Below are 12,258 nucleotides of genomic sequence, written 5' to 3'. Positions count from 1 at the left end.
TACAGTATGGTACTGGAACAAAGCTTTATAGTATACTCTGAAGTCAGGGAGCCTGATTCCTCCAGATCCATTTTTCTTTCTCAAGATTGCTTTGGCTATTCGGGGTCTTTTGTGTTTCCATACAAATTTTAAGATTTTTTTGCCCTAGGTCTGCAAAAAAATGCCATTGGTAATTTGATAGGGATTGCATTGGTCTTCTATCTCCTTAGTTAGACTTATTCCTAGGATTTTATTCTTTTTGATGCAATTATAAATAGGACTGTTTTCCTAATTTCGCTGATAATTCATGTCAGTATACAGAAATACAACAGATTTCTATATATTAATTTTGTATCCTACAACTTTACATAGTTCATTGATGAGTTCTAGTATTTTGGTGGTGTCTTTAGGATTTTCTGTGTATAGTTATCATGTCACCTGCAAACAGTGGCAGATTTACTTCTTCCTTTCCAATTTGGATTCCTTTTATTTATTTTTTTTCTTGTCTGATTGCTGTGGCTAGGACTTCCTTACTGTTCCACATCTTTGTTACCACTTAGTATTGTCAATCTGTTAGGTATTTTGGACAGTGTGTGGTAATAGCTCTTTGAAGAGGTAATTTACATTTCCTTGATTACTAATGAGATTAAGCACCATTTCATGTTTAGACACCATTTGGATACCCTCTTATAAATGTCTGTTCAAGTTCCTTACCCATTGATATATTAGATTGTATTTTTCCTCATTGACTTGTAGAATTGTTTTTAATGTTCAGGATAATGACTTTCCTCTTTCATTAATTTTTGTTCTTGTCTTTATTATTTCTTTCCTTCCACTCTCTGTGGCATTATTTTACTATTCTTTTTCTAAGTTCTAGAGATGAATAAGTCATTAATTTTCCAGTCTCTCGTCTTTAATAATATACACACTGTATACTATCAATTTCCCTTTAAAAACAACTCTAGGGCTTCCCTGGTGGCGCAGTGGTTGAGAGTCCGCCTGCCGATGCGGGGGACACGGGTTCGTGCTCTGGTCTGGGAAGATCCCACATGCCGCGGAGCGGCTAGGCCCGTGAGCCATGGCCACTGAGCCTGCGCGTCCAGAGCCTGTGCTCCGCAACGGGAGAGGCCACAACAGTGAGAGGCCCACGCACCGCAAAATAAACAAACAAACAAACAAAAAAACAACTCTAGCTGCATTTCACAATTTCATTAGGAGATATTTTTATTATACTTTCATTCCAAACTATCTTCCTGTTTTTACTGTGATTATTTTTTTCACCCCAAAAGGGGTCAGAATTATTTATTAATTTCTAAATATGTGGGCATCTTTCAGTTATGTTTTTCTTATAGTTATTTCTAGCTTAATTCCACTGCTGTCAAAGAATATATTTTAAATGACTTAAATCCTTTAAATATGTTGTTTTATGGCCTAGCACATGATAGGGGTTTTTTTTTGGTAAATGTTTCGTAACTGAAAAGAATATATATACTGCTCTTATTTGGTAATTATTCTACATACATCCATTAGGTCAAATTTGCTAATTGTATTAGTCATATCTTCTATATCCCTACTAATTTGGGATATAGATGACTATCTGCATGTTTTCCCACATACTGCAAGAGATGTGTTAAAATCTCCCTAAACTGAAAGACAAGAGCTCCTAGACTGAAAGCAACTACTGAGTACCCAGAACAATGTTAGAAAACAGACCAACACCAAGACACATCAGTGACATTTCACAATACTAAGGAAGAAAAGGATCTCTTAAAAACTCTCAGAGAAAAATTTTAAAATTTATACAGGGCTTCCCTGGTGGCCCAGTGGTTCAGAATCTGCCTGCCGATGCAGGGGACACAGGTTCGAGCCCTGGTCCAGGAAGATCCCACATGCCGGGGAGCAACTAAGCCCATGCGCCACAACTACTGAGTCTGCACTCTAGAGCCCACGAGCCACAACTACTGAAGTCCGCGCACCTAGAGCCTGTGCTCCCCAACAAGAGAAGCCACAGCAATGAGAAGCCTGCACGCTGCAAATAAGAGTAGCCCCTGCTCACCACAACTAGAGAAAGCCCACGCGCAGCAACGAAGACCCAACGCAGCCAAAAATAAATAAATAAATTTATAAAATTTATACAAAGGATGAAGGATTAGCATGGCACTGCATTTCTCAATAGTAATGAGAAAAATGAAGTACTATGTTAAAAACTCTAAAAGTGTTTAAAATCTTGACGTTTGTACCTGGAAAATCTATGAAATAATTGTAAGGCATTTTCAGACATGCTAATTTTTGCAAAATTTATACCCATAATAGCCTGTACACTGAAATAAAGTGGAACTTCCTAGAAGATATCCCCACTAAAATGAGAAAGTGAATCAAGAGAAATACATATGATAACAAAAAAGGAGGGCTCTGACTCAAGCAAACAGCAATGGGAATTAATGATAATGATAAAAAGAGATCTCAAGATAACTGTTGTACAGCACATATATAAATTAACCACCTATCTAAATTGGAACAACTCAGGAGGCTTTAGGAGAAACTTCTTCAAGAAAACAAATTGGGCAGAATAACAAATGTATTGGAACATGCTGGGTGGAGATTTATATAAGTGGGGAAGAGGCTAGAGATAAATCAATGATAAGTTCACAGAAAACCAACTCATCAAACAAAAGACATTTATTAATTTCAGAGAAAACAAAAAGTTATTTAGGAAGTAAAAATAATCATAATATACCACATGGCTCAGTTGACAACGACACTTATATAGTCATAATAGTGTAATATTGAATACTGAACTAAGCAAAATTAGAACATAAGTATATTTGAAGAATGGGAATATAATGAGAGGATAAAGAAAGACTAAGGGGCTGGAGGAGATCAGGCAGAGTGAGTAAAGAATATAAAAAAGAGCTAGATCTTCATCTTCCATAGTAAAAAGTCAATATATAATGTGTAAAACTAAAAACTCAAGTAGCTATATTTAGAGATATCCGTGTAAACAGAATTTTTAAAAAGCTGTAAGAGGGGCTTCCCTGGTGGCACAGTTAAGAATCCGCCTGCCAATGCAGGGGACACGGGTTCAATACCTGGTCTGGGAAGATCCCACATGCCGCAGAGCAACTAAGCCCACGCGCCGCAACTACTGAGCCTGAGCTCTAGAGCCCGCGTGCCACAGCTACTGAGCCCGAGTGACGCAACTACTGAGGCCCATGCGCCTGGAGCCTGTGCTCTGCAACAGGAGAAGCCACTGCAATGAGAAGCCCGTGCACCGCAACGAAGAGTAGCCCCCGCTCGCCGCAACTAGATAAAGCCCGCACGCAGCAACAAAGGCCCAACACAGCCAAAAATAAATAAATAAAATAAATTTTTTTTAAAAAAGAAAATAAGCTGTAAGAGTTGAAAATAGTTACCTCTGGAAAGTAGGGGATAAAGAAATGCTATTTTTCATAATTAGCCTTGACTACTTAAAAAGGATGTGTGTGCAGATAACAAATACAAAAACTGGATTTTAAAAATTCTATCATAAAAGTGGTGAGCAGTCAGAAATTTAAGAATGTTTTAAAAATAATCTAAAATCACTCTTAGTCTTAAGTACTTCTTTTGGAACAAAAATGAAATGCTGTACGTGAGTTTGTTCTAAATAAGTACTACCCTCCTCTGATGTATTTAACTCCTAGTTATTATGCACTTTTGCAAACACATTCTCAACATTCTTTGGAATCTCAGGAACTTAGTTATTTCAGGTACTTACCAAGATGCTGATTTCTGAGTAATATAGGAAATCTTGGTCAGCAGAAGTTCCAGCAGATACCCTCGGGGAGAGTCCCCCAGCATATGCAATTCATCCACAACCACCATTCCTAAAGAGATTTTTCAGATACTAGTTTTTACAGAATTTCACAATTCCAAGAATTTTAAGACTCAATATCTTGTATCTTGTACCATAAATAGCTGTCATTATAATACACTGCACGTAATACAAATTTCTAACCATAAAACAAAAATCAGATTCCACATAGCAGACAATTCTTTTCCAAGATATTTCAAGTATAATAAGTGGTCTTACCACAATGTATTCTGGATCTAAAAATCAATGATTAGCTAACTCAGGTCTAACTCAAGAAAAACTTTGTCGTGTTACTCAGACAATTCTTAATTGGCAACCTTGTAGAAATACATGTACAATGAAAATCAAGGACATCCACAACAATTATTCAGTGGATTGACTTTTCTATGGGGAAAACAGCCAGGGCAACCATACTGATGTTAGCAAGTGCTTAGAAAAACAGATCAGGAAGAAATAAATGATTTTAAGAGGATGTTTTTGTTTGATTATGGTAGACTAGTGACTCACCCTACTATAAAACATAAATATGATCATAATTCCCTCCTCCCCTACTTGGAGAATCAAACCAGTCTATGCACTTGGAATAATGCTCAAGAAGTACTGAAATTTGTATCAACGAATGCCTCCTTTAAACATTTTCATAATATCATAGTTTGCATGTGCACTAGTGTCCCCCCCACAAATCCCCCTACAAAAATAAAGACCTTTCAGACTATTTCCTAATGGTACATGATGATCCTTTTCCTCATCAGTAAGCTATTTCCAAATCATATTGTATGATGACTTATTTCAGCATTCATTCATCCATCCAAAGAATATTTATTCTACCTAGTGTGCCAAGAACTGTGCTAGGTATAGTAGATATAACACTTAATCTGATATAACACAATCTGACAATTCTGATACAAACTGATGAATGTGATTTCTCTCTCCAAGCTTTATAGAGCGGAGCCTGTGTCTCATTAATCTTTGATTTTACTCCCCACCCCTACCCTACCCTAACTTTACCATTTACGTTCACCAGGAAAACAATGAGTAGCTAACTGATATTCTTGCAGCTTCTATTGCTGCTATAACCATTCTCTTCCTGTTGCTACCTCTACATAGTGGGCTTTCCCAAGTGGTTGGAAAAGGAAAAAAAAAAAAGGATTAAGGTAGAAAAGTTCCAAGCTCAAATACAGTGCCAGTTTCTATAGCTCCCTACCATTTGCCTGCTAAATGGTAGCCTCTGGGTCCAGGCCTAATCTAGATACCACAGTACCAGAATATGATAATGAATACATATATACACTAACTGCAGAGATGGCAGGTGCTTCCTTCTATTCCTGGTAAACTTTAGATAGGAAAGAAGCAATGAGAAATGACTTGAGGGTTCAAGCATACCCCCTATGCTTTGTAAAGTGCAAAAATACAAGGAAGTAGAGTCAATAACATCAGTAGGATGCAAAACTTTTTTTTTTTTTTTTACAGAGTTCCTAACATTACAGATGCCAATTTTCACCTCTAGAAGTAGATGACAGACAACAGAATAAAACATAAGTCATACAGAAATCACAACAGCTTCACTCCATTCTATCAAAAATAGCAAGAGAAAGTATATACTTATTTTCTTATTTGCTTACCTAATAGATCCATCTTATTTTCCTCTATGAGGCGATTGATCAGACCATTGGCTCTCTCAATTGTGCAGACAGCAATATCCAAAGAAGAGAAATGCCCTGTTGGAGAGGTACTGCCCATATAACCATCTACTTTTATTCCTACTTCCTGAAACAGACTCTAAATTGAGTAAAAAGGAAAAATACAGGAGAAAATATTTGAAATTCATGAATCTTAAATTGGTTCTTTCCCAAAACATAGACATAAGTATTCAAATACATTTATCAGATTACTGTTAGTTATTCCTGGTCAGGGCACACTGGTTCTTTTTAGAATCATATACTAAAAATAAGAAGTTCAGAACTGATAAAACTCAGTACAGAGATTTTCTGTTAAGACAGAGTCAAATAAAATGGCATACTTAATCAAATAAGTTCTAAGAGCTCTTTATAGAAATTAAAATTAAAGAAAAACTACCTTAAGCACTAACATTTTTAATCTAATAAACAAGCAAGAAACTCACTCTTTCTTTAACATTAATGTAATATTTTCAGAAACTTAATATTTTCAGAAATTTATACTTCGTGAGGAAAATATTCTCATTATCCCCCTAAAGATTAGTTTTTTATATAACAGAAGAAAAGGTTTCAAAAGTCAAATGCAATGGGACTTTGATGTTAATTTTTTTAGTTTAACTTTTAACTAACATACCTTCTCAGTAAAAAAGATCATCATTTTGTTACTTTGGTCTAAGTTGAAAGGATGTTACCATGTAAAACCAGCTTGGTTGGCTATTTGACCTCTGAAATAACTGTTAAAAAGATTTATAGAACCATTGAATTTTAGAGCTGTCCATTCAATAAAATGTTTCTGAGTGTTTACTAAGTTAACCCATAGTTAACCCCATAGTTTCATTTTACCAGTGAAAAAACTGAGGCCCAGCAGATTATGTATCTGGCCTGAAGACACAGGTAGTGACAAAACTGGAACTAGAACTCAGATTTTTTGTATTACCACTGCAATAATCTTGGCATTCCAAAATCACATTTTTTCACTGCAGAAATCAGAATAAATTTATTCTATTTAATGAAATATTGTATTTGTAAAAATACCTTAAAGACCAGTGAGCGTCACACAAATGTATACTGTTGTCATTCATTTTTGCAGGAGAACAGGAGAAGAAAACACAGGTTTGGAGCTTTACATAAGCACCAATGGATCTTGTTCTTCATCCTCTAACGTTCCCAAATGGCCTTGCATCAGGATGGGATATGCTTCCTCAAACACACTTCCTTTCCATGCTTCAGTCTAGTCCTACTATTCACTTAAGAGGTTGATTCTTAATTTGCACTTTTATATGCTAATTAAAGTACCCTGCCTATTTCCTAAGGAAAAGTTTATAAATTTTTACACAATTTTCTCCGATTGCTCTTTGATTTAATGGCCCTTTCTCCTTTATGCAGTAATTTAAAAGTTTCCCCTCATAAATGGTCAACTTTTAAAGCTACATTGGGATGTAATAAAAGAAATTTTATTTTCCAGTTGCTTTTATAATTCCATTTTAAATGAGTAAAGCCGAAGCTGCCAATAACAGGCCTTTCACAATTTCAAACTTAGTAAAAGAACATTACCTGGAAATAGTATTTCTTCTCTTTAGCCACAGAGACAAAGGGCAGAATAAATAGAGCTTTCTTCCGCGTTTCCAAGACCCGCTTCAAAATAAGTAGTTCAGCAACAAGAGTCTTCCCAGCACTTGTAGGAGCTAAAACAAGTTATTCGGCAAGGTTATCACAAAAAGAAGTAATATTTGATACACTGCATTAATAAATGTTTTAAATCATATCCAGTAACTAAATAGCCCAAGGCTAAACTATCATTAAGGCCCCAGCTAGCATCTGAAACCTTTATACCCTGAAATGCCCCTGACTTTAAACCAGGTTTCTAAATACTCTCACAGTGAAAATAGAGACAAATAAATCTTTACATCAAATAAATGATGAATATTACTGAGTACCTAGCTTATACCTAAAGATCCTTTCCTTTAAGTACTGAACAGTTAAAAGCCCTGCTTTGGGGAAATAGATAAAAAGCTTTAATACATTGTGATAGGAGCTATGATAGAAGTTGAGGGAGAAGAGCTGTAAGGAAGTTTATGGAAACAGAACTTATGAGAGCAAAGAAGGCAAGAAGAAAGGAATGCCAAGCAGAAAAAAACAGCATGTGTAAAGTTCTAGAGGAAAGCCTGGTACGTTCAGATGATAGCAAGTAATTTAGTAAGCCTGAAGTATAAAGTACAAGTAGGGGAGTGAAAACAGACATATGAAAGTGCCACATGGAGAAGACTTTTATAATCCTACCATGTAAGGAATTTATCCTGAAAGCAATGCAGAGTGACTAGTGAGTTTTATGAAAAGGAATGACAAAATCATATTTATACTTTAGAGAGATCACTTTTGGCTGCAGGAGCAAAGCAAGAGCAGAAAGAAAAGATTAACTAGTTAGAGAACTATTGCATAATCTAGAAGATGATAGTAAACTAGGTAATGGACCTAAGAACAGAGAGTAGTAGCCAGAATCAAGACATTTGAGGTAACAGACACTACACTTGGTGATTAATTAATGTGAGTTGGTGAGCAGAGTTATGAATGACACCCAAATTCTTGTTTAAGCAACTGAAACGGTCAGGCCATTCTACCAATGCCACCAACTGCCACTAGTTAGCATTAACTGAGTATTTCCTACATGCCAAAAACTTTTCTAAGCCCACACCCTGGCACTCATGCTCTCTGTGCGCGTAGGCGCTCGCTCCCTCCCTCCCTCTGCTTCTCTCTCTCAACTAATTTGCAAGGTTACACAGTCAGTAAACAGCCTGAACTTATATCTATTGATAGTTAACTCTCTAATCATTTTTGGCAGCCATAATGAAAATCTGGATGACTCACAATTTCAGAGAAAACTGATACAAAGGACGTACATCTTACCAAGTGATTAGATTCTAAAGTCAGTATACTAAGCACAGACGGTTAAAAATTATGTAAGTCAAAGTTGGTCTTGAAAGCCCATATAAACCTTTCATAAAGTATATTACATAGGGTTTTGTATATACAATCCTGTATAAGCAGGTCAATTGAGAAACATATAACATAAAATGTTCACACACTGAAAAGCAACTGAGATCAACTGTGGGAACAGCATATTTACATCTCATACCGCACACTCACTCTGGGACATATGTTTTTTTTTTCTTTTTTTTTTTTTTTTTTCTTTGCGGTGCGCAGGCCTCTCACTCTTGTGGCCTCTCCTGTTGCGGAGCACAGGCTCCGGATGTGCAGGCTCAGCGGCCATGGCTCACGGGCCCAGCTGCTCCGCGGCATGTGGGATCTTCCCGGACCGGGGCACAAACCCGTGTCCCCGGCATCAGCAGGTGGACTCTCAACCACTGCGCCACCAGGGAAGCTCTGGGACACATGTTTTTTGAGAGGAATGGTAGGCAGATAATTCTGTTTAAATTGTTCGGTTTTTGCCTTCCCCCACCCTACCATCTAATGGAATTTTCATAATTTAAGTATGCATATGATGAAACTCTGCTTTTCAAATATTTTAAGACTTTCTCTAGTTATAAAGCACTCTCTCACCCACCTTACCTCAATAGAGTGTCCTTTACATTAATAATGTCTTAAAAATAGTAGAGAAATTAACTTGCACAAATTTGAATACCTGAATAGACTAAATTCTTTCCTTCCAGGACTTGTCCAAGCAAAAGGCACTCTGCTTGCCATTCAAACATCTTTTTTACACCAAAACTGTGATATTTCTCCAGAACCGCTGTAGGAAGCCCCCAATTTGCCAATAGCAGCTTGTCTACTTTATCGTCAGGAAACGTCTGCTTGCATTTCCCTTTTAGGAAAAAAAAGGAAATAGTTGAATTTAGTTCTAACATAAGACTTCAGTAATTTGCTTTCCACTGTGTTTTGGGATTCCTATGTGTTGTAAAGAGGCTATTTAAAGTACATCCTGACATAAAACACATACAATATAAGGATCTGTAAGGAGCACTGGGCACTATTAGGAGTGAATTCCCTACAGGTGATGAGATTTGGCCAGCTAGTAAGTTGTTTCTGTAAATAAAGGTCGAAAAGACCCAGAAACCACTTGAAGATTACTACCAGACAGTCGCTGAATATGGACTGAAAGCTCTTCCACGTCAATAGAAAGTGACGTGCCGCACCAGGTCCTAGTCACAAACTGAGAAAGGGGAGTAGAAGCCTAGCAGGCCGTGCAAACGCGCGAGCTCCGCGCGGTGAGGACACCTCCCGACGAGTGGCCCGGCTGAGCTGCCTACCTCGCCCGCTGCCCACGGAGTGCCTGGGAGTACCTGCAGCTCTGGCCGGCGGGCGGCCGCGGTCCTTCAGGCTGCGTCTCAGGCCCGGAGGCGGGCTCAGCACCGGCCCCGAGAGGAGCAGGGGGCTGTCACCGCCACTTCCCGAAAAGAAGTCTGAGCCTGGTGCTGAACGTCGTCGTTTCCCACTCCAGCGAGTCAGATTCATCGCGAAATATTCTCGGCCATTCAGGGAAAGGCACAGTCCCACCGTCCTCCCGCTCGGAAGAAACGGAAGTTGGCGACAGGTGCGGCCGCCATCTTCCCGCCACGGCTTTCAAACTCAGGCCTCCCAGCCCGCCCCGGAACCATAGAGTTCCCAGTGACGAGAGTAACCTGAGGACCATAGAATCGTGGGGAAGGAGGGGCTCTCGCTGGTGTCGTAGACCTCCGGCCTGTCACCTCGGTTGTCGGATAGTGAAAGAGAACCAGACTTGGACCTAGATTAAACGGGGGGAAAAACCAGACTCAGTATATATAATCTCCAATTATAATCATACTGGCTTAAAGTTTTTCCTTTTCTTTTTGTCCATGTCTGGTTTAAATAGCAAGTTTATGTTAACTTCATAAAATGAACTGCCCATAATAGGTAGAGAAGTAGCTCTATTTAACATATTGCATTTTTAAAACAATTATTACAAATTATATGTGCAAAATATTATACAAGTAAAATTTAGGATTTAGAATGAAGTGCAATTTACTCCTGCTTTACTTTCTGCTTTATAACAAGATATGGGAACATATGTATATGTATAACTGATTTACAGATGGTAGGGCAGAGGTTATTTCTGTACACAATTTCTACTTTAGCCATCATACGCTGTGAGGAATATGTGATGGAGAGATAGGGACTGCGGCCGATAGACCTCTTAGGTAGTAGAACGCTGCATAGAAGGGGCTCTGGATGTGCCCGAGTGATCATTCGGAGCCAAGAGTTTGTTAATGGATCTGTGCTCTACCTTTGGCAAGGTAGAATCAAACGAGTTCTGGACTTAAACTGATGCCAGTTAATTACCCAGTTGCACAATTAGTTTCACCAAGCAAATCTAGTCAGGGAAAGGCCTGCCCTGAAGGGGTGGTGCTTTTCTACAGCTCTAAAAGTCTCAAAAGGACCAGTCCAATAACAACAACAAAAATTCTCATATTTACCGGACTTGTAGTCTGGGAAATAGGAGAATCGTTTCTCCTGTGAAACCTTCCTTGTTGAAAGAAAAAATTTGGGGACAGTATTCTAAAATTCCACAAGATGGAGACATTACTCCATGAAGGAAACATTTTTCTTAGTTACCTTTCTTGAAATCATTCACTCAACTAGTTATTGAGTGTCTACTACGTGCTAGGCATTGGGTATATGGCAGGGAAATGGAAGAAATGGCTCCTGCTCTCAAAGTGAAAGAGACTAGAGGAGACAAACATTAAACTAATTAATTAATTGATAATTTTAAATTGTACTATTGCTCAGGCAAAAAAGAATAGAGTGCTATCAAAGATATAAAAGGATCCTAATTTAGATTGTAGTCATGGAAGATCTTTCAGAGATGCAGTGTAGCATAGGGGTCAACAGTGCAGCAACTCTGTAGCCAATCAGTCTTTGTCTGAAGACTTAGTAGCTGTGTGATTTTGCTTAACCCCCTGAGCTTCCTTTTCCTCATCTATATGATGGAGATAATAAGAGTAACAACTATTTGGTTATTATTAGCACTAAGATAGTCATAGGTGTAAAGTGCTTACCACATAATAAGTGCTCTTCAGAGAAAGTGCTATATAAATATTCTAATATTGCTTCCAATATAAATCCAGCACTTCGATGGGAAAAGAATAAACCAAAGAAATCTCTGTCACAAAGTTATTCTATTTTTATTAGGTGAACTATGATCAAGTGAGAAAAATAATTACGAAGAAATTGAAAGGCATGGTTTGTGTCATCCTTCTAAAAAGCCTAGAGAATATTTTAAAATTTACAATGTACTTCAAACATTCAACATAAATTTCTAATTTTAAAAAAAAACTCTTACAAAGACCTACTAGAGAATGGACTTGAGGATATGGGGAGGGGGAAGGGTAAGCTGTGACAAAGCGAGAGAGAGGCATGGACATATACACACTACCAAATGTAAAATAGATAGCTAGTGGGAAGCAGCCACATAGCACAGGGAGATCAGCTTGGTGCTTTGTGACCGCCTGGAGGGGTGGGATAGGGAGGGTGGGAGGGAGGGAGACGCAAGAAGGAAGAGATATGGGAACATATGTATATGTATAATTGATTTACTTTGTTATAAAGCAGAAACTAACACACCATTGTAAAGCAATTATACTCTAATAAAGATGTAAAAAAAACTCTTAGAAAATAGAAGGTTACTTCTCAAAAATGTTAAACTTTTTTGTGCTAATAGTTACCATAATAATTAAAGCTAATACACCTGAAGTATTTCCCACCTGTCTTTTAACTGTG

General features: G+C 37.9%; 2 protein-coding genes across 2 annotated transcripts in view; one reads left to right on the top strand and one right to left on the bottom strand.

The window, feature by feature from the left end:
• The window catches only part of POLQ (DNA polymerase theta), a 114,660-nt gene extending 104,405 nt beyond the window's left edge, over positions 1-10,255 (bottom strand). Inside the window, exons 1-5 of the mRNA XM_004278543.3 lie at positions 9,804-10,255; positions 9,146-9,325; positions 7,060-7,190; positions 5,452-5,608; positions 3,734-3,842 (exon numbers count right to left, since the gene is read on the bottom strand). Coding sequence (XP_004278591.1) covers positions 3,734-3,842; positions 5,452-5,608; positions 7,060-7,190; positions 9,146-9,325; positions 9,804-9,975 — 749 coding nt within the window. The 5' untranslated portion in view covers positions 9,976-10,255. The remainder of the gene's footprint in view (positions 1-3,733; positions 3,843-5,451; positions 5,609-7,059; positions 7,191-9,145; positions 9,326-9,803) is intronic.
• The window catches only part of SLC15A2 (solute carrier family 15 member 2), a 779,020-nt gene that overhangs the window by 449,435 nt on the left and 317,327 nt on the right, over positions 1-12,258 (top strand). The gene's annotated exons all lie outside the window — the stretch shown is intronic.

The sequence above is a fragment of the Orcinus orca genome, chromosome 5 (genome assembly GCF_937001465.1).
Source record: "Orcinus orca chromosome 5, mOrcOrc1.1, whole genome shotgun sequence".
Lineage (NCBI taxonomy): Eukaryota > Metazoa > Chordata > Mammalia > Artiodactyla > Delphinidae > Orcinus > Orcinus orca.
Note: the sequence above shows the minus strand (reverse complement) of the source record. Positions and strands in the feature narration are given on the sequence as shown.